Source organism: Pseudopipra pipra, chromosome 6, assembly GCF_036250125.1.
Source record: "Pseudopipra pipra isolate bDixPip1 chromosome 6, bDixPip1.hap1, whole genome shotgun sequence".
NCBI classification, from domain to species: Eukaryota; Metazoa; Chordata; class Aves; order Passeriformes; family Pipridae; genus Pseudopipra; species Pseudopipra pipra.
The window spans coordinates 39,309,223-39,332,558 of record NC_087554.1 but is presented as its reverse complement, the minus strand read 5'-3'; the positions used below and the strand labels follow the sequence as shown (position 1 = coordinate 39,332,558).

The 23,336-nt window shown below is 39.7% G+C and overlaps 1 protein-coding gene across 2 annotated transcripts; it reads left to right on the top strand.

The window, feature by feature from the left end:
- Positions 1–87: 87 nt before the first annotated feature.
- LOC135416008 (uncharacterized) lies at positions 88–23,122 on the top strand. 2 transcript variants are annotated; one of them, XM_064658627.1, is made up of 8 exons: positions 88–226; positions 10,924–11,045; positions 12,092–12,230; positions 13,085–13,206; positions 14,925–15,035; positions 19,517–19,623; positions 20,969–21,059; positions 22,911–23,122. In XM_064658627.1, exons 1-8 carry the CDS (start codon positions 130–132, stop codon positions 23,025–23,027), a joined length of 906 nt encoding a protein of 301 aa, XP_064514697.1. In that variant the 5' UTR covers positions 88–129; the 3' UTR covers positions 23,028–23,122. The 2 variants fall into 2 exon arrangements, with proteins under 2 accessions (XP_064514697.1, XP_064514698.1); XM_064658628.1 differs by lacking the exon at positions 88–226 and adding an exon at positions 509–840.
- Positions 23,123–23,336: the final 214 nt, after the last annotated feature.

Sequence of the window (23,336 nt, the reverse complement as noted above, 5' to 3'; positions counted from 1 at the left end):
GCCTGGAGCGGCGCACGCGCGGGGAGAGGGCCCCCTACGGGCCAAACCGAGCATGCGCGAAAGGCCTTTTCCGGGCGATGTCGCCTTGCGCACGCGCACTGGCAGTGCCGCTGTCGCCCCCCCGCGGCCATGGAGCTGGGGGCTGCGCGGCGCGCGGTACTCGCGGCCGTGCGGGGCACGCGCGCGGCCGACCTGCCCCGCCTGCTGCACTGGATGCGCCACTCCCGTAAGCGCCGCGCCCGGCGGGGCGCCCGGCGGCTGCCGGGGCGGGGGCGGGCGGAGCGCCCCAGGGCGGGGGACGCCGTGCGCCGTGCGCCGTGCCCGGGGCGGGGCGCCGCTCCCCGCGCAAGCGTCTGGGCCTGCCGGGACGCGAGACGCTCGGGACACCGGCTGGCACCGGCCGGGCCGCGGCGCTCGAGGAGGCCGGAGCGGCGCCCGCCCGGCCCCTCCCGGCCTGCGGCGCTGCTGCCCCCGCGGCCGGGCCGCGGCCGCACCCTCCGCTGTGTGCCGAGCGGTGTCCAGGGCCGTGCCAGGGGCCGGCGGCGCTGCGGGGCGGGCCCGGCGTGACCCCCGAGCCCCGCGGCGTTACGGGCCGTGCGGAGCCACCCTGCCTCTGCCGCGCCTACAGGGCTTGGCTTGTTCAGCTCCACACGTGTTCACAGCAGCCTTTCCCAAGCTTGGAAGTAGCGATTTGAGCTCGTTCACAAACACTGCTTTCCTCATTTGATGCCATCTGAAATTAACACAGCTTTCTGGTAGCTTTCTTGTTTGTGCCTTGATATAATTTCATCGACGTGCTGCAATCAAGCATCTTGTGGCAGATGAAGAAGGGAAATGTGGGTCAGTGCACAAGCTGTTAATTTGCTGCTGAACCAAACAATGACACGGAAAACCTCAGTACAGGCAGTGCACTAAAGCTATAGGCACAAAGCGCCGTGCTGAATAAACTGACTAAATGCTGCTTAGTCTCAGAGTATAGGTGCATTTTGCCATTGCAGATAGGAATATCAAAGGCCCCTCTGGTCCTTTGATCCAGTCTCAAGCATCCAGTACGTGTGTGTCCTGTTTATTAATTATTGCCTGCTGGGACAGTTAACCCTGACGATCATGCGTTGGAGATATTCATGATACATTACTTCCCCAAGTCATGCCCTGCCATGCTAGGGTTATGCTTCCTGTTCAGGTCTTTTTCTCCCTCACTTCCACTTTAGGGGGGAAACACCTTCATAAGCAAACGGACAGGGACTGTGGTACAAAGGCCAGCTATGACAACAAGTAGTTGTCCAGCTGTCCAGGTACTTGGAACTGCAAACTCACTGTTGCCTTGTGATTTGCGGCTCCCACGGCCACTCACGTGGAGAGGCAGGAGAGATCCTTCTCGAGTGGAGTGGGCCCTCTGCTGGATTTACAGGAAGGGAATCAATTGGGAAAAGCGTTTACCGTCCATGATGGGCACACTGCCCTCCCACCCAAAGGGGTTCTTTCCTAGCAGAGACATTGCCAGCTGTTTCAGTGCATCTGTGAGTCAGCCTTCATGACTAGAGCAGGTCCCTAAGACCTGACGGCTTAATTTTGATGGAAGTAGTTAGTGTTAATTGTAAATAAACATTGTTATTTTCTGTGTGTATGGATGTGCACACACATATGTATACCTATACGTATGTATATGTCTATGTTTATAGACACAGTGCTAGAGCAATCTGCTGTAAGCAGTACTTCATCCCTTCATCTTTGAGTCCTTGTCTGAATGCAATAGCATGCTCTGCTTGCTGAACAGTGCTTGGTTTACTGTAAATAATGTTGTTAGAGATTTAATATGTTCCAATATAAAAAAATCTCATGGGATTTCATATGCAGTTGTTCATATTGCTTCTTCACTTAAAAAATCATCACAGCTCCTATAAACTATTATTAGTTTGGGTGATGTGCACATATGGCTTTCTCAGCTTCCTGACTCCTTTACAAATACAGTAAAGCACATGTGAACTTACTAGCAAAACTTGAAAATGCTGAACTGTTTCAGGTAGGAATCTAGTACTTATTATTTTGTCTGCTTTGAGTCTATTATGGTGCATTTTTAGCCAATGGCATAGTTTATGTAAACTTTCCAAAATCCTTTGTCAATGAATACATTTAAATTTTTTTTTTATGCTGTAGCTTCCAAAATTTATCATAGTTTCTATGAAAGAAAATATGCTATGGTTTCTAGCATTTATTAGATCATGATCTCTTAAATGTTTTTTTCTGAATTTTAGTGATCTAGATCTGTGCCTAGGTCTTTCAGTAAAAGGAAACATATTTTTGCTTCATATTTACTCTTCATAATTAAGATACAAGCTAAAGTGTAGATCAGCTTCCAAATTTTGAACTACCTTGTGAGTGATACATCTTGTGTCCTTCTATTCTTTCTTACATTGTTTGCATCAATAGTGATAGCTGCTGCTTCACTATGCACATCATCTTTAACTAACATAATTAGCTTTGCAGTTGTCATTCAATGGCTTTTCAACTCATATTCTGCAGATCAGAGGACAGAGTGGACAGGATATATAGGGCAATCAGAATCAAGCAGCTGAACTAATTATAATTTCATCTCTGTAGTGTCCTTGACAGGCCATCTTAAAAATCTTTTTTGCTTTAAGATTCTTTGTTTACAGGCTTGTGCTCTAATTATATTTTATACTAATTTTGTTTTTCAGAAAAAAAAGTTCACTGTTAATATCCTGGCTGGATGCTATTAATTAATATTCTGAGAAATCAAGTTGCATTTTAGGCATCTGCATCTTTGGCATTTGCTTACACTGTGTGATTGTATTTTGTGAAGTGCTGATGCAGTATAAAATTATAGGTAACTCTGTTTGTTCCCAGGTATGTCATTTGGGACATGTGACTTAGGCTAATTTTATTTCCCAGATTGCCACATTTGTGGAGAAATTTAGAGTCTATAGAATTTGGTCTCAGGCTACTGCTTGTAGACGTTACCAGTTGGTGAACCTATTGATTACGATGTTTTAAGGAAAAGTATTAATGTTTGCCCAATTCTTGTGCTCTCTTGAGGTGCTGCAGTCTCCCTCTCTAAGACAGATATATGTTTACATATAGGTGTGCCGTAGGGGAGAGGGAATTAGAAAGCTTTATGCCTATCTATAAGAACTTTTCATCATTAAACAATTAGGATCTGTTTCATTGCCTCTTTGGGGCATGAACCTGTTCCTGTTTGTCCAGTCTGCTTTGTCTGAATGGTTGTGTTTATTTCCAGTTTTCTATTTTGTCACCTTGATGAGTACAGGACTGTAGTACAAGAGAAATATCTCTCCCTTACTGCTTTTATTTGCTTACAGCATTGAACAGTAAGTGAGCAGAGGCATTGTCCTACAGGTCACATTCCTTCAGCCTTTCTGCAGTTTTCTCAGAGATGCAAATATTTCAGGTGACGTTCCCAACACAACACTCTTGATGATGCTTCTTTTTGTATTGTTTTTCTGACCTGCTTCTTTGGCTGCATCCTTGACAGTAACTTTTACTGTGTTTTTCTGAGGGGGTGTTTTTCCCCCCCTCAGAATTGTTGCATTTGAATAATTATACTGCCCGTTATAATGCCTAGATAGTGCTGTGATAATTAATACTGGTTGGACTGAGGATAGTGAAGAGCTGGTAGGGGTTTCTGCTGCTGTACCCTGAATACAGCTAGGGAATAGGGTGTTCTCTCTGTGCAGAGAGAAAACTTGTTTCATGGGAGATGTTAAAATGTTACCAGGTCTCTGTGCCACACAGAAATAAAAGCCTAGTCTTTGGCAATACAGATGTAGGAAAGAAACAAACCTCTGAGGAACAAAAGAAAAAAAGTTGTAGGGATGGGGAGATAATATTCTGAATGAAAACTAGGATAGGATAAATGTAAACAAAAATGGTATCTCCACAGACAAATAGTTTTCCTGTGGTAAAAGGGTTCCCCCCCTTCCTCTACTGCATCCTGTTCCTGTTTCTGTCAAAATGTTGATCTTATAGTTTTACCTCTAACTGAGGAGGACTGAGCATGATTCCAGTGTTAGCTATAGTCAGGCTTTTTTTCCTCCCTCACACCTGTCTCTCAATTAAAGTGTACATGCATCCTTAGAGTTAAGCTCTGTATAAAGTGGTTGCCCTTTAGGATTAGTGTTGTTGCAAAGACAGACTTATTTATCACTTTTACTTGATTAGTGTTCCTCATAATAGAGATGCTCCAGTCTCTTAATCATCTTCGTGGCACTTTAACTTGGTTACTGTTTTCTGACTCGCACACTGAATGCATGGAATGTTATTGAGAAATTTTTCCATGGAAGAGACAAATTCTTTAATAATAAAGAGAGTTATCTTATCTAAAGTAAAGACTCTTACATATTTTGAACAGAGAGAATGTTGAACACGTTCTCATTCCAATGATTTCTGACAAACTTTCCTTAGTAATTACAGGAATGTAAGTTTATGCAAGATTCTATTAATTTTTTTCTTTGTATGAATACAAAATAAAATAACCAGTCATGCTGCTTTTTTTTCTTTTTTTCCCCCTCTTTTGGGGTATTGCGAATTTTAGAAATTCCAAATCTTTATATGTGATGGAAGAAGACTGTTTTAAAGCAGCTGCTTAGCAACATTGCTTTGCTGTTTCACAATCAGCCAGCTCTTCCCACACACTGCAGTGAAATGTACGTCATTTCACGGTGACTTGTATTCCAGCTTTTCTTTTGACTTAGTCTTAGATCTCAAGTCAAATTAAATAATAAGAGTTGGAAAGAAGAACAGGAATCTTTGGTGTCTTAACTTTCTTATAATAGGATGATTAATGCCTTAATATCCTTCTGCAATAACCATGTTCCAGAAGTTCTGGCTAAGAAAACCTGGGTGAAGCCCAAGAGCTAATTCAAACCACTTGGGGAAACCCCGCTGAAGATCCCCCTCAGTAAGGTCCCAGCATTTGATATATAGCTTCTGTAAGAATTTGTGCATAGTCATATTCCCACTGTCATATTTGCACCTCCACTGCCCAAACTTTTAAGAATCTTCAGTATCAGAAGAGGTTGCATTTGGTACAAATGGGTGCTGGAGGAGAAAACTAGTGAAAGCAGAACTGATTAAGCAATCTGTATACATGAACAGAGAAAAGGAAATCAGAGAAAGTAAATACAGGAATACGAATTTCAATTTTGAGACTGAAGTCACCAAACCATTCTGTTTATTGGCAACTACTGAACGCCTTTGCTGTACTTAGCACCTTAATGCAGATTACAAAGCCTGTCTGTTACAAAGCTAATGTCAGTGAAGCACAGATAAGGTGATAAGATCCTTTTTGCTTTTTGTGTTCTCTTGTGGGATGTAAAATAGGTTAAGAAATATTTTTTCAGCAGGACTAAAACTGACTGTTCTAATACTAAATTTTGACTTTTTTAGTCATGTAACAGTGTAATAAAACAATCTTACAAACTTTTTCCAATCTGTGCATTTCATTAGAAACTTTTAAATATCAAGCCAAGTTTTTAAAGTGATGTACTGGTCTAAATTGCTGATTATTCATACAGTACTCAAAATATTCAATATCAAAAGTATTACTCAAAATAATAATTGAATAATAAATCATTGCAAATCTAAGTTAAGGAGAAACAACATATAATTAAGTACAAATCATGTTTTTTCTTGTGGATTTACTTGTACTGGGAGCAAACCAGTACAGCAACCAAGAGTCTGGCATACAATTTACTCTTGTGACTTGAAATTTGAGGGCAGTCAGTGCTTAAGATTCAGGCTTTTAACAGGCAATGAAGGAAAAGTATCTGACAAAATTAACCTAACTGGACTATGCAGGATGTGCTGCTTTAGTAGTGTTCTGCAGAGAAGAAACTTCTCATCATACTTTTAGGAACACACCAAGTTTGTACTGCATTTTCAGTTATGTACTTTATTATCTAGGCATTAGCACATTCTCAGACCTGCTAGGTAAAGTTATCAAATGATATTTTCACAAAAGAAGAGGAAACAGTATAAGAAAAAACTTGACTCTTTTAATGATTCCTTACTATTGTCACTGCAAGTGAAACTGAAGTGGAATGAGTATATTTAAAAAGAATGAAAACTTGGGGTTCTGCAAAGTGAGAAGTAGAGTATTTATTTTTTTGTGTGTGTGCCTGTGAAAAAGCAATTTAGTACAGCCCTTCATATCCAAATTGGTAGAAGTGATTTATCCAAGTAAAATATCCTTTCAGAAGAGATAAAAATAACATTGTGTTGTCACATTATTCCACTATTCTGATTGATAAAGTAAAATGGGATGTTACCTGTGAATCATCAACTTTGGGAATACACATTAATTTGCTTTGTTGTGACAAATTATACTGATGTGAGAGAGGTCTCAAGAATACCAAGTACTTCTAAGTTGTTAGTCACTGAAACTTAGTAGCGGTGGGGAAAACTATTGATGGTAAAGTAGGTATGTGACTTACCTTGTTTAAAATTTAACTTTAAAGCTTCTTTCAATTAATCAATGTAAAAGACTCAGAGAACTAATGAAATAAGTTCTGGTTATATTTCTATTCAAAAAACCAATTACTTTCTACCAATAGCTGAGTATGCTTAGGGTTAGAAATAATATTTAGAGTTCCTGAAGTACTTGGTATACTGAGGTCACATTTTGCTTCTCAAACTGTTTAGCCAAAAAAGGCGATAGTAGAGCTTTACAGATGTGGTACTTCTTCCCTGACTTGTTCAGTATTATTAAAACACACTGAATTATTAAATTAAACTCGTATTAAGTTACATGGGTGTTAATATTTGCTTTTTACTTCAGTGAGTCCGAGTATATATCTAGAAGACCATAAGGTGCTTGCTGTTATGGTTGCCTTTGCTAAATCCTCTTCTTTCCATATGACATGTAATCTTCTGTTGTCATTTGGAAATTGTACTTGTCTTCAATCATGTATTTTGCAGTGCCAGGATGTTCAGATGTTGATATAGTGGTGCTGTATCTGGTGTAAGGCTTTGTGATATTCTCTTAGCTTGTGTAGAAAGGCTGAGTAGGACCAGGGTGTTAATGAGGCTTTTTGCAATGTGCTAATTAAATTTTATAAATGCATGTCGAATAGATCCAGTGGAACCAGTTTTTGAAGTAAAATACAAACACTGTGCACTCAGACTTCCTCCATAAACAAATGATTGTGATTCATCCTGTAGTGTTTCATGAACTGCACATTTCCTGCTTAGTTGTCTGTTCAATGAACATTGGTTGGCTTGCAGAATCTCCATTTCATATATATAACAGGCATTAAAATGGTATCAAAAATAGATTTCTATTTTTGTTTCTTCTTTGAAGATTCTTTGTAAGGGGATGCTGAGATTCTCAAGAGTGAACAGTTTGTTAAGCACAGGGGTGGAGTTGATAAAACTGTAGCAGCAGAGGCAGAGATGTGTATTTTCATATTTGGCACCCGTGTTTCCTACTTGATGGCAATCTACAAATATTTACATACTGCAAAAGTAAATGAGTTATTGTGGTAGCTGTTGCTATTTCTTGCTTTGACAGGAACGAGGCAACTCTCTGCCTCAGAGTTCACTCACAGACTCTACACGCAAGTGTGGAGTGTTGCATATGCAGCTTCTGCTGCAGCTGCCATTTTGTCATCTCAGAAGGAGTGTGTTCAGACCTCCTTCTCCTTTTTTGTTCCTACATGTTACACTTTACAGTATTAACTGAAAGTTGGAAAGGAGCATTTCCATTTGTCATTTGTTTTTCAGTGTCAGTGTTTCAACAGTTTTTTGAGCTGCATATGTGTTGTAAGATTTTCCCTAGGACCTGTGTCATACAGAACATACAAGAACTTGTGTATGTCATACTTTGTTTCATAGGAAGAGCTCAGAGGGCCCCATATACGATGGTCAGTGTTGTGACAGGTATTGCATAAACCAAAGTCAAGGCAGGGAAGGAGTATTCTGGATTTGAGGAAGATGAATGTGCTACCTGTCTCCCACTGAAGGTATCCATTTCTCTACTGTAGAGCTGGGACACTGAATAGTCTGGAGAGCTGTCTGCCACTAATGTTGACCAGGAGAGGTCACATAGACCATGAGGGAGCAGATCCTATTGAGGCACCAGCTCTGGGAGGAAGAGAGCTGAAGTTCTGCATTCATCCAGTGTGATATGGCAGGCCTGGTGGTCTAGGAACACTTTCTGCATTTCATTAAACGCTATATATGAATTTGATACTCTTAACAGGCAGTATAACAGCTGGATGAGCTCTCTTGCATAGTAATAGTATTGTTTTAAAGCAAGCACCAGATGTAGGGGCTTACTGCCCACAGGCACTGATCTGTACAGCTGCTAATATCAGCTTTCTACTCTCTTGTTCTGTCTGTAGCACGATTTTTCCTCTTGCTTCCTCAGACGTTATCCACCTCAGCAAACTGGCGCCTCTGCACTCTGAGGGTGTCTTGTGGTGCTGATGGTCCCAGTTAAGCTACAGTTAGATTTGCCACCTTCCCTTCCCATGATATCTGGGTTTATTTTCTGTGCTTTGTCATATCCATAGAAATCTTCCCTGAGCTGATCACAAAAATCACTCACTGCTTCTGGGATGTTCATAACAAAATTGTAAGTTGTTGGATGACCATGAGTTTAACAGGATGGGTGCTCATTAGAGGTTTCATAGTAAAATGCTGACAAGTTGGAGATGTTGCATTGCACCTGTTGTGTCTCTATCCCTTTCTCAGTGCAAAGTCTGCATCTGTGTAGGAGGTCAGATTCTGGAGAACTTAGCTGTGAGTGCTTTGGAACAGTGAATTGTCTTCCTGTCGTATAACAACTGCCAATGGTAATGGCCCATCAGGGCCTTGGAGCATTACTGCTGTATATTCATAAAATATAACCCAAATATATCTTAAGGGAATACAGTTAATTTAAAGTTTCTGGTGCTTGTTATGGGGGAGTTCATTTTGGGACATGTTGAAAAAAACATTTACCTTTGCACTCTTAAGAAAGTGTCTTGCACCAATGAATGAGGGTTTCTTTAATCATATTGTTCTCACTCCAGTGCTTAAGCAAAAAGCATTTCAGAAGCATTTCATAGTTAAAAGCTTGGCTGGTCTCTCTCTCCTATACTAGCCTTAAAATTTCTCACTGTTTTTAGCATTTCCTGATACACAGGAAAGGTGAAGTATATTAGTACAGAGAAACTTGTAGCATGTTCTATGGATTTATTTTGAACCTGCTTGCCATCAAACATTTCTGTACTAGTGTTCCCACCTGGAACAGCAATGCTAGCAAACATTATCTTTTTTTAAAACACCTGTAAAAGCTGTCAGATTTTCTTTTTGTGAGTAATGGAGGTGTATGTAAAAAGCACATTCACTGCCCAACATGGTGGCAGTCTAAATAGAACAAGAAACAAACCAGAAGGAGTGGGAAAGAGAGAACATATATGTCTGTTCTTAGACAAGAATTAATAGATGGGTTTGGTATATTTTTTCAGGATTAGATTTGTGATTGCTTTTTGTTGTTGTTTTTTGTTTCTTTTACAGGTATGTAGTTTTGACCTGAGATGTGCCTTAGTTTAGAACCAATCCAGCATCCTCAGAGCAGTGAGATGTCCAGACAAAAAGAAATTTTATCTAGTCCTTCTTTTGAGGAAAACATAACAGAAAAGGAACAGAGTACGGTGTACAGCAGATCTCGTGCTGACTGCCAGTTAGGAACATCATACTCTTAACATTAAAACTGGGATGTGTGAGCAGGATATTGACTGAAAGATGTGAAAAGTCTGGTTCTTGCAAATAAACCTTTATCTGGAGTGTCTGGTTCTCAATACTGCAGGTCATAAAGGATGAGAGAGTCCAGAAGATCCAAAGGGAAGTGTTGAGAATGATCACGCTCCTAGAAAAAAAATGCAGGAAAGGTCTGGATAGGTTAATATTGTTTCTTCTTAGAAAAGAAGACTGATATGACACATGATAAGTCTTCAGAGAAGTAAATAGTTGCTGTATAATGGAGAGGAACAAACTTTTCTTTTTTCATTGCTAGTAGTGCAGAGAGTCCTGGGTTTAAATAGTGGCAGAGGAAATCTAGATCAGTAATTAAGAAAAGTATTCCTTTCAAATAGTAAGGGTACTCAAGCACTATAATAGATTGCTAAGGGTGGTTGTGGAGTCTCCAGCATTAACAATCATTTTTTAAAGAATGGTTTGGAGAAGTAGTGACACTTATTATTGATTCAACCTTGGAGGAAGAAAGGATTAGTGAGTTCACAAGGTTTCCTTCTCGATCTTTTTTCTAGATGTCTTAAAAAAATTGCGTTGAAGTAATGCAGGGACATCCTAGAAAAACAGCAAAAATTTACAATGTGGCTTTGGAAAAATGTAGTGGTTTACATCCATTCCTATATTCTTTCCCATTTGAAATATTTTGATAGTTTAAGTCATGTAGAATGTATTGTGAGTTGAACTTTGAACTTGCATTTTCCCTGATTTTTTTAAGTACTTTATTAGAAAGATGGTATGTATAAAAAGAAACTTGCATATTAAAAAAAAAAAGCCTACATTTGGGCAACTATGAGTTTTATAATTTCTCCAATAGTTCAAAAACATCTTTGATGTTTTTATATCTTAAGCTGAAACAGTATCACTTTGGTGGCAGCCCAGACCATCATATGTAAGTTATGAGTTTATAAATATGAAAATAATTTGAGATTTCAGAAAAGCACTACATTTATTTTAAGTGGCAAAGTTATTACAATCCAAAAATCTCATTGGCTGGAAAAGCTAACAAAGGCTGAAAAATGCATTTGAATAAAAAACCTTATCCATCTGGTGTTGTTTATGTCTTGCAACTGTATTGTACTGGTCATCACTTAGTCCACATGATCTACATATGATTGTGCAGCTGTTTTTGTTTGTCTTGATTTATAGATGACTTTGATGAGCTTGTGGTGAGTAACAATGATGTTGTGCTCAAAAATATTGCTGAAGATTTGCGGAATCGTTTACCCATCGAGGCAATGTTTACTTCGGAACATCAAGCTGTTCAGAAAGTAAGCTCATTGTTACGGTCTGCTTTTGCTGAACCACGTAATTTATTCTGATTTCATTTTTAGTAGTTGTTCTTAATAGAGAATGAGCACTGGATTGAGGTATAGGAAATCTCAGTTTGGTTCTCAGGTCTGTTTCTGTATGTTTGCCTGACTCCAAGAAAGTTGCTTCATAGCTCTTAATACTTTGATTATAAGTTATTTGACATAGCTTTCATTCTGTGTGGTATGGCACCTGTCACAGTGATTCTCTAATGTTAACTCCATAATAAACTCTAATAGCACCCTTAAAGAAAACAGAAATGCAGGGCCAGTGTTTCACTGTTGCCATAATGTGGGCAGCCCAGGATGATTTCCAGCTTTTTTCAGATTCTGATGGCTCAGAAAGAGGTGGGCTGAGAGTTCTGTGGGAGGGGAGAGCACCTTTTCTATTTGAGCTGTCAGTATACAGGGAAAGTTAGTGCATTTCCCAGAAAAGTGATGTGTAGCTTTTCAGTGGAAAAAGTGGATTGACCACACACAGCAAGCCTGGATGAAGATTATACCCCTTGAAGTGATGAGAAGGCAAGCATCCCAACTTTTGATTGAAAGTGACACCCATGTTAATCAGGGACGTTTCTAGATTGAGGCATAAGGCATGAAGATGAGAATAGTCAGTTGAGGCTGAGAAGCAAAGTTGCCCTTTTTCCTAAATTTAAGTTACGTTCTCCTCATTAAAGAGGAAGAGAAAAAGCTTCCTTTACCCTGTACCTCCTCTGTAGCCAAGTAAGCACTAGGGAGACAAACTCACGTCAGGTCCCCTACCCAGCTATCGAAACCAGCTTGCTTTCCTCTGTCAACTTCCACTTACTGGTTATTTCAGTGGAATTTGATGATCCAGTTTGCAGGCAGGATTTGTTTAATTTTGATTTGTAACTTCTGCATAGGGAAAAACATGGATCTTGGGGATTTTGGGAAAGGTAGGATGGTGGGGCAGTTAACCATGTGACAGTGTAAGTGAAATTAAGAGACTTGGTAATGCCTTTCTAAGATTGTGTTCCTCTTCTCAGATACACCAGCATCCACTGCCCATGATTCATGTTGATGCATTCCTTTATGATGATGATGTTGTTGATTCATTGTGTGAGGAAGGGAAAATGAGTAGGAGCTACTGCACAGAGTGTGGCTCATACAAAACTGCATCTTTAGGTAAGTGTTCTTTTGGGAACACGAGGAACAAGTTCAGTTTAACTAAACTGGTTTGTGCAGTGACTCAGCTGGACAACACAACATCTGGCTGATGGAGGGCTTTGTCCAGACCGGTGCAGTACAGAGGCCAGAATTATTTCTCATAACCAGTGGAAGGAGACTCCTGCAAACGTAAGTGGAATTAATTTGCAGTATGTGAGTGATGCTAGTTGCCCACAAAAACTGGACATGTAAGAGGCAGGTCTATGTACCACTGGAAAGGAAGACGACAGAGGAAGACAATACTGTAGGAGTCCATGCAGTAACCTTGGCCTGGCCTCACATGCTGAAAAACAGTAGAAAGCACCATCTGTCTTAAAGCTTGTGTGTGGTGTGGTACAGATCAGTGCTGTTGCCAGTATAGCACAGGCATTGAAGGAATGGTTTATATGAAGAACCTTCTGTTCCTTAAAACCTTGGAGTTGAAATTTAAAGCTATTAGTATGCTCATAAAAATTTTTGCATGAATTGTGTTAGGCCTTGGGTACCATGTTTCCTTTTTCAGTTAAAACAGTTCCAAGTTACTTTTTTTGTATTCTTTAATATATATCACTTGCAGAAAAAGGTAATTCAGTTTCGTGAAGGATTTCAAAATTCTCCATGTAAGGCAAGGAATCCCCAGACTTGGGACAGATTACTTGGCAGGCTACCTCTGATCTGCAAACCCTGGTGTTCCAGGGTCCCCAGCACTAGTTCAGACAGGAAACCATGCGCGTTTTCAGTGATGATAACTCCTCAGGTTATTATTTCGTTGGTTAATAACACAGTAGTTAGTACTGCCCACCCAACACCTTTGTTCTGTTCTTATTTCCCAGAGTTTATTTCGCATTCCTTTTCCCTCATGGAACTGAAGTTTCTTTATCAACATGTACTGCCTGACCTGACAGGAAAGGTAGTGGTTGACGTTGGCTCCAGGCTTGGTGCAGTGCTATTTGCGGTAACTTCCAGCACAGGAATTCATATTTTATTACTGTGACAAATATTTTCCCTCTTCTCTGACTGCCTACTCTTTTACTCCATCTTGGATGGGTCATTCTGAAAGGCACCTCTGATCTGACTCTCTGCATAGTATAAGGTGCTGTTTACTAGCAATTTCAGTTCTTCCTGTGTTCCTCACAAGAGGGAATACAAATGATCTTGCTTACGGAGAGGAAAAGTCTGTTGTCCAACAGAATAGCATATTGCTGTCACACATGCTGCTCTTTTGCTAGTTCCTGCTGTCTCTTTCATAAGTAAGTTTGTCCTCTAATATCTTGACCATGCCTATATATAGATTCATTATGTTAAATTCCTTTATGAAGCTGACAAACTGTTAAATTGTACAAAGGAAGACTTTGATATGAACTTGTCTGCAAAAACATATTGTCCTGCTCTGTGTTTTAAAATGCACATAAAATACTTCATTGAGAAACTTGAGTGCAATTTTGATTGCTTTTGGCATGGCTGGTGCAACATATGGCCAACAGCAATGCAAAACACACATTACTATTTTCTTAAAAAAGTCAGTGGCTGTTTAGGGCTCAGTCTTGGAAACACTTGAGCATGTAATTCTACTCATCTGAATAATCTAATTTTGGGACTACTCAAATGAGGAAAGTTACTCCCATTTGTAAATATTTGCAGCATTGGGTCCTTAAATGGTAACTCTTTTGCTAGGCTGAATTTGTTTTGAAGTACTTAAATGCTTGTATTGTTATAGTAGAAGATATTCTCAAATAAAGCGCTCTTTTAAAAAAGAGTTCTCCTTTATAATATGTTCTTGCCATGGAGGAGGGGTGACTTCACCTTCGCAGGTTGCTTTTCTACTCTCTGAGTTGAGTGGTTTCAGAAAACATTAATAATTAAGTTGTAGTACATGGGTATCTCAGATACTCTGTATCTTCAGCATTGTTTGCTTGTCTTTGCCATTGTTGGCAAAGTGTAATTATTATGTTCGGTGGAGACAGTGGCACTTAAAGCAGAGTCTTCTTTAGGGCCCTGTATGCTCAAGTATTTGTACTTTTCTTTCCCTAACATCTCCAACAACTTTCCAAAATCTCAGTCCAAAACCGAAGCTATTTTGGGGGGCTTATTATTAAGGCATAATTTAGCTTTTTTTTCCCCATATGTACCTCTATGAAGCATCTGAAAATGTTAGTAATACAATAACTTAGAGGTGCTGACAAAGACTTTGGATCAAAATACCCCATGTACGTTGTCCTCTATTTTCACTCTTTTTGACTATATGTTATGTCTCATGTTTTTGTTTTCTTTTTTTCGTGCTATTTTCTTCTTCCATTCTCCCAAGAAACAAAATTATGCATTCTTTTCCTTTTGCACTATTTTTATAACTTGTTTTGTACAGCTTTTTTCCTTCTTAGATTATTTTCCAACTGTTTTGCAATTAAAGTGAAGTTGGAACTTTCCTCTTCTTTTTATTATTTTGATGTGTCATTTTGGATCTCTTACTAAAATTTAAGAGATGTAAGTGGGAATTGCCAAATCAGGGGCTTAGCTCTGAAAAATACATCACGTCCACTGAAAGACATTTCTCAACTTCCTGTTTTAAAATGTTTTTTTAATCTTAACTTGTGTTTTATTCTTTTCTTTTTAATTGAAAATTTTGAACTTGTTTTAAAGGCATTGCAGTTACTAAATTTCCTTTTCCTAATGTAGGGTTATCTTTATAGCTCAGCATCCCAGCTGTATGGAGTAGAAATGAATGCAGACTTTTGCAAGTTGCAAGAACTTATGATTACAAAATATGAGTTCATTGACAGAATAAAGGTAAGTAAATATAATGTTTTAGTTTATGTACCTTTAATCACCATGTACTGAGTATTCTGTTTATGTGAATAGCTGGTAAATCAGCAGTCTTAGAAGTTTCTGCCTTTGCTTGTTCTGGTCTGAAACAAAGGCTTTGCATTAGGGAAAAAAAAAATCTCATAGCAGAAGAGGGAAATTATCAAAATATGATTCACTTAGCCTTTTTCCTGAATGGACTTACCCGTTGGCTCACACAAAACAGATATATCTGTTTCTCCCAGTGAAATCAATGACATTATTGCCACTCACTTCTGTGAAACTGAGTGTATGAAGAATTTCTGTTACTAATACACAACTAAATGTCTGTGATTTGCTGTTGTCAGCAGAAGGATGTTTGTAGGACTTAGAGCTATTGGTATTGCCTTTCATAGAATGTCAGTGTATATGTACCTTCCACAAACAAAATGTGTTTCAAACAATGTGATATCATTATGGGAACCTTGTCCCTGGTCCCATTATGGGAATAACTACTAATATTTTAATGAGGAAAAAAATTCCTTTCTGGAGAATACCAGTTATTTTGTTACCAGCAAAAGTTGGTAAGTAGAATATGCTGGGTATAATACTGGCTTTAATCCAGTTTTGTATGCATGTGCTCTTGAAAGAATTCACACAAATTGCCGAGTAGAGTAATTTCTTGGGAATCAAAGAATTTTAAACTAGAAATAAATAATAAATGTAAAATATTTAACACAGGGTAAGCCGTATCATTAGGTTGCTCAATTCAATCCCAGTTGCTGACAGTTGATCCAGAGCCTTTGGCTTTTGCATATGTTTTGTGTTCATAACACCTTATTGTGATGAAACTGAAAGTACAGTTAGGAACTCTGTCAAGTTAATTCAGTGGAGCTGGAGACCTGTAAGTATACTTTTCATAACCTTATATGTTCTTCATTATAGGTTTTTTTGGTTTTCCTTCACACCTTGTAATTCTGCTGAAGTATTCATTTTGGAGCATAAAGATAAGAAGATAATATGTTTTCAAAGCAGCGCCTGAGGACTTAGCTATTTGAGTCTCATTAGACTAATTTGGTCATGTGACTCCTGTTATCACACTGCTTTGAACATTTCAATCTTAGATTTTTATTTCACCCCCAAATGAATCCTCTCCAGAGAGAATACCAGCTTGAAAAACAGTGAGAATCCCATTGCTGATAATAATTTATGACACAAATTTGAAAAACTTTTAGGAGACCCTTCTTAAATAGCAATTGTTGTTTTCAAGATATTCTGAATTTTTATTAGACCGTGTTCTCAAAGGACAGCAAAGTGAAATGATATTTTTAGTGGCTAAATCTCTGAGTGAACCTTGGATTTCATTGGTCAACACTTGGTTTGTTAAAGTACATAGAAGGTTGCTCAGCATCTTTTGCCATTTGAGCAAACATTTAAATACTGTGAGGAAAGTAAACAGTTCAACAGATCTTAGGAAACTTGAGACCTCAATTCAGAAATTGCCTGTAATTGTGAAAGGCTTGATGTGTATTCCATGGGGCAACAGGGTAGTTTTAAAATCAGTTGCTGGTTCCTCTGTTGTGCCAGCACACAGCCAAGCAGATCAGGGAACCGGTCCAGCTGAAAAAGAACCCAGCAATGCTGGGGTTTTGACTAGAGCAGTACCTGGTCTGGCTCATGGTGCAGCCACACATGCTTATGTGGTCCCACATTCCCCAACAGGAATGAGGATATGTTTGTGGAGAATGAGGTGCTTAGGTGACTTTGGTCAGCTCAGTCGCCTACTCTGTAAATGCAGAGTAATTTTAAGTTAAATATCATTCAAGTCAAGGAAACATCAACATAACATTAACAGTTTCCCAGTAGTTTAAACATCTTTCTGAATTGTGACTTAAAATATTAGAAATGCCATTAGTAGAGCATTAAGAAAATTTAGTGCTAATCATGACTTCTTGTGCTGCAGGAAGTCCACTGGTGGAACAGTTCACCACTCATTGTATAGATTAAAGGACTGCTGCTCAGGTGGGGGTTTTTATACAGAAATTCTGTGGGTTTGTTATTTTTTTCCCTTTAAGGATAAGAGATTAAAGAGAGTTTGTTAGGAGGAGAAATACATAATTTACCCTCAGAACAAGTATTGATATATTGTTAAGTGGGCAAAATGTTTTTCAACAGGTGTTCTGATAAAAATCTATACTAACATTCAGCTTTTCTCTCCAGTATCGGTAGGATTTGACAAAATGTGAAATGTTGAATCCATCAGATTAGTGTATTCCCAGCCCAACCTAGTAATAGGTCACACAAGAAAGTTTTTCAGATTTTCTGACAATTTTCAACATACAGGGATGCACTTTCAAATAAAATTTGTGGAATGCAATATTCAGATTGACTTTCTGCCTCTTATCACAGAATCACAGAATGGTTCAGGTTGGAAGGGACCACATTGGGTCATCTAGTCCAACTGCTTGCTCAAGCAGGGTCATCCCAGAGCACATGGCACAAGATTGCATCCAGATAGTTCTTGAATATCTCCCCTGGGGGGAGAGGGAGACTCCACAACCTCTCCGGGCAATCTGTTCCTGTGCTCAGTCACTCACACAGTAAAGAAGTTCTTCTTCACGTTCAGGTGGAACTTCCTGTACAACAGTTTCTAGCAGGTTGCCTCTTGTCCTATTGCTTGGCACCACCGGGAGGAGCCTGGCTCCATCCTCTTGACACCCTCCCTGCAGATTCTTACAGTCATTGATGAGGTCCCCTCTCAGTTGTCTCTTCTTGAGGCTGAACAGGCCCAACTCCCTCAGGCTTTCCTTGTAAGAGAGATGCTCCAGTCCCTTAATCATCTTTGTAGCCCTCCACTGGACCAGTTTCAGGAGCTCTTGTACTGTGGAGCCTGGAGTGGAACACACCACTCCAGATGTGACCTCACCGGGGCTGAGTAGAGGGATATGATCATGTCCCTCGACCTGCTGGCAATGCTCTTCCTGCTGCACCCCAGGATATCATTGGCCTTCTTGGCCATATGACTCACTGCTGGCTCATGGACACCTTGCTGTCCACCAGGACCCCCAGGTCCTTCTCTGCAGAGCTGCTTCCCAGCAGTTCAGCCTGTACGGGTGCCCAGGGTTATTCTTCTCCAGGTGCAGGACCCTGCATTTGCCTTTGCTGAATTTCAATCTGTTCCTCTCTGCCCGTCTCTCCAACCCATTGAGGTCCCTTCTGAAGGGCTGCACAGCCCTCTGGGGTATCAACCACTCCTCCAGCTTTGTGTCCTCAGTGAACTTGCTGAGGAGGCATCTGCCCCTCCATCCAAGTCACTGATGAATGAGCTAAGCAATACTGGGGCCAGTATTGAACCTTGGGGGACACCAGTACTGACAGGCCTCCAGCTAGACCCTGTGCCACTGATTACAACCCTGTGGGTTCTGCTGTTCAGACAGTTCTGAATTCACCTCACTGTCCACTCATCCAGTTCACAAACCCTGAGTTTGCCTATGAGGATGTTGTGACAGTGTCAAAAGCTTTGCTGGAGTCGAGGTAGACAATATCCACTGCTCTCCACTCCAGGTAGCTGTTTCATCATAGAACTCAATCAGTTTGATCAAGCACGGTTTACCTCTAGTGAATCCATGCTGATTACTACTTACCCCTTCAAAAGTTGTTCTGATTTATATTTCTCCTCAGATTGGAGATGCAGAATAATAGAATATCCTGAGTTGAAAGCGACCCACAAGGATGAGGGTCATCGAGTCAGATTGATATACTTCTTTGTCTTTAAGAGGAAGTCAAACACATCTTGTCAGAATGTTAATGAACATCTATATTTTCCTGTCTCACCTGTTTTGAAAAATGACATGATGTGCTAATATCCTTTTTGTTAGGTGAAGGTAGATGAAATCAAAACAGCTCCTCCTATGCTGACTGGAGAGGTAGTTGTTTAGTAAGGTAAAGCATTTGCTGTCGTCCAGTGACACTGAGCATCCTGACTTTCCAGCATTCCCAGTCCCAACATGTGTTGTGAGAATTCAGCTGTCAAGTCTGGGTCTGTAGTGTCTTTTCTAGCTATAATCTTTCAGTAATCCACTGACCCTGTGAGATACCTTTTGATATCCTCAAAATAGCTTCAACTAGCTTAGCTCCTTTCCTGAAACTGGTGAACATTTCTCATAAAATATAGGCAAGTGAAATGTAACAGCCATCACATGGCACACAGAGTTCCAGACCAAAAATCAGATGTACTTTATTTCACTTTACATAATGGATTAAGTGTTTTAATTGGATAAATATTTTTTTTTAAATTTTTAAATTTTTTAAAGGTTATTCTGGTTATTTACTTCAGTTTAATCTACTGTAAGCCAGTGAAATGCCCGTTTTTGTGACTGGTTCAAAATGGTGGTAGCAGGTGGCTGTCTTACACTGACAAGCTTCATGACTACATGAAGGCTGTATTTGTCTCTTAATTTATGCCTTGTGAAAATTTTCTCCTTCAGGTGGTTCATGCAGACATCTGTACTCAGGCTTCACTTCTTCAGAAGGCTGATGTTGTTGTAATGAATAATGTCTTTGAATATTTTCTTGACAGACAGGAACAGGTCAGGTAAGCTCTGTGTCCAGACAAGTTATCTATTTCTTTGGCAATGTGTGTGTAACCTTGTGAGTTACGGCAAACCTTAAGGTTGTGCTTTTTGAAGTCACATACATAAATTACATCAGGTAATTGTTTTCAACTGCCTACACTTAATTGTTACACTGCTAAGGTGTAATGGCAGTATGTATTGTTAAACTCACTAAACACTGCTGCTTTGTTTACCCAGACCTTGCCCTGAATTTCTGCACTGATCTGTTAAACAAGTATCTTGCTGCTAAAGGATCTGAAATTAGTATATCAGCATAAAGCTGATATACTTCTTCAGAAGAAGACAGGTCACTTGACTAGTAGATGTCAGAGCTTTAATATAGATGCACTGCAATGCATGGTTATTAATATTTCTAATATATCTTCATAAGCATGTGGTAGCAAGCAAACACGTGGCTAAGGTTTTCTTTCAGGTACAAGACCCTCACAGAAAAGCTTTTGCTAATCCAGCAGCATCAGTTTAAGATGTAAATAACTTGATCATCCAAAGTTACTGTTCCTTTAGAATGGGCAGTCAAAAAGGAGTACCTGGGTCTCCACTGTCCCAGCTAAGTCTTAGTTTCAGCTAAGGCTTGTCCTACTGCCCTGGATACCAGGTGGTAATGTCAACAGAGTGGATGGGTGAAGGGCAGTGGTTGTTTCAAAATGTAAGGAGATACATTTCCAGACACATGACTGAGAATTCATTTGATTCTGTGGTAACTCGGAGATAGTGGTTTAGTGTTGCATTAGTAGTGTGAAGACAAAATACATTTGAAGAGTGCTTGAAATTAAATTCTTTTTAGTCTGAATTGCTGTGCTGTTAGAAATTATCTGACTTGCAAAATCAGAAGAAAAGGAATGCTGGGGGCTATATTTAAATATTCTGATTACTAATGTCTTAAGAGAAGTACTTTGTCACGACTGCAAGGTATTTATGTAAAGAGCAGCTTGTCGTGAAGCTTAATAGAATACTGCGCTTAGAGACTGGATTTTCTCCAAACCCAAAAGTTTAAAGGGGCCAAATGTCGATGTTTAATCCTAGTTCAAAATGGTGTTGACAATACCAAATGGCATGCATGTATGTATCAGAGTTAAAAAGCTACTGACATTGTAAGACCGTATATTCCCTGTGTTTTTAATAAGAAGCCTGATTTTGTTCATGCAAAAATATTTACTTAGATATTAAATAGTGACTGATAAGCATGTATGGCAAGTCCTTAAGCTTAGTCTACCTCTACCCAATAAACTATGTTAGATTCATTTTATATCAAAGGTGGGGAGTTTTCCCCTAAAAATTGGTGACCTACTTTTAAATATGTTTCAGAGCTTGGGAATTTATTGCTTGTAATATAAGGAAAAGAGGGTCCTTATTAGTGACAGTTCCCAGTCTTCAAGAATCACTTTCAAAGCTCCAGGTAAGTTCCCTCAGCCAGTTTTAGCCGACACACTTTGTCATTTTCTATCAAAGTGGCAGTTCTTTAGCTGAGATTAGCTGCTTGCTAGTATTGCTGTAAGGAAGGATATTTAATTTTGTGCAGAGGTTAAAAGGTATAGGACTCTGGATTCTATGTCCAGGTTGACCACCAAGACATCTTCCTGTACTTTGATTATCCTCACCTGTAAAATGAAAATCCCTGCCTATATCAATACACTGCATGAATCATTGTATTGTCATGTGTTTTATTAAAAAAATACCTTAGCTGTGAGGTTAAACACTTGAACACTTCCAGAGATGGTGACTCTACCACTTCCCTGGGCAGCCCCTTCCAATACTTAATCACCCTTTCAGTGAAGAAATTCTTCCTGACATTCAGCCTGAACCTCTCCTGGCACAGGTTGAGGCCATTTCCTCTTGTCCTGTCACTGGTTGCCTGGTAGAAGAGACCAACCCCCACCTTGCTGCAACCTCCTTTCAGGTAGCAATAAGGTAAATCTTGAGCCTCTTTTTCTCCAGGGTAAAAACCTCACAGGACTTGTGCTCCAGAGCCTTCACCAGCTCCATTGCCCTTCTCTGGACACAATCCAGCACCTCAATGTCTTTCTTGTAGTTGAGGGGCCCAGAACTGGTCACAGCACTCGAGGTGCAGCCTCACCAGTGCTCAGTACAGAGGGTCCTGCTGGCCACACTATTTTTGATACAGGCCAGGATGTCATTGGCCTTCCTGGCCACCTGGGCACACTGTCATCAGGGTTTTTTCAGGTATAGAGGTAGAACTTCAGAAATACAGATGTATTTAGAGACTTCTAGAGGCAAAACCTTGTCTCTGTTTAGTTCTGCATTTGCACATTGCCTTGAAATGTGACAAACTGAGAGAAAGGGACATATTAAAGAAGGACAATCCCCGAGGATACTCTATTTTTTAACCTGCTGTCAGCATAGAGAAGTACTCATAATATGGCAGTATGAGCTGTTGGAAGTACAGATTAGGGAGAGATGTGGTCTCTCAGCTAGCCAAGTGATTACCATCAGGGGTCTTGAATCAGTGACATCGGCTTTAAATTGCAGTTAGACACGACGACAGTGCATCTTCCAAAGATGTTGAATGCCCTGTGCTACTGCTGTTCTCTGAGTAGTAACTGCTTCTGATGGACCAACCTCTGCTCTCTGTCCACTCTACCATCGGTCATTGGTAATGTGTGTGATGCCTAAACAAATTATGTGGCCTGGCTTTAGTTAGGAAACAAAACACTGACCATCCATGACAAGGTTATTTATAAAGGGACTCGCTCACCACAGTAGTCAGCTTTAAAGAAATTGAATCAATTGTTGCCTGTATGCTGATGTGTGAAATAGATCCTCAGCTCCAGGAGCAGCAGTGGTGTCATTTGACCTTTTCTTGGAGCAAGCCGTAGTCACGCAGCAGCTGAGAAGTCCTTTGTAGCCTTAATGCAATACTTCCTGGGTGTAAAACAAGAAAATACTTGTGATTCTTCCATGGTACTGTTAGCTGCTCCCTCAGCACTTTTATCAAAATGTTGTCCTCTGATCAGGACGTTTGAGGCTTATACAAATGCATATAGAGAGGCAGTTGTAATATGCTAGGAAAATATCTAGACTATTGACTGAGATAGTTTTTTAAAATTGTCTTTATTCTCACCTATATAAGTTAAAATGGCATTTCCAGAAATGAATTTATCATTGCTGCATAATTTGGAATGACTAATCTCTCATATTATGTCTTGCTTTCTTAATGTTGTACTGACCTTGAAACTCCCGCTGTTTCTCAACATGGTGTTAATTTAAGGATCTGTTTTCGTTGTTTCAGACAGATGTACAGCTCAGCCAATGGGTCGAAGAGATGCAGCTAAACTATGATGTGTATATGGAAAAGGATGTTGACAGAGAAGCGCTTGAACAGATACATTTATACAAGATTCTGTAGTACCTGGAAAAATTTACTAGTATCCTTATAATATCATATATTTTGGGTCTAAAATGAATTTGGATTGATTTGTGTGAATAAATCAGATCAAAATTCATATTGTGATTAATCTGAGTCATACACATGGTTTGTAATGAAAAAGAGTCTTTGGAAATAGGTTTTCTTATGAAGGCATTTATCTCAACAGAGTATTTTGACTTTTAACTAGAAGACATGCTCATGGTTTAATTTTTGCAGAAACGGTAGAAAGAGTGGCTACATACTGATGGTAAAAGAATTTTTCATCACTAGCATTGTGCACTGCCAATG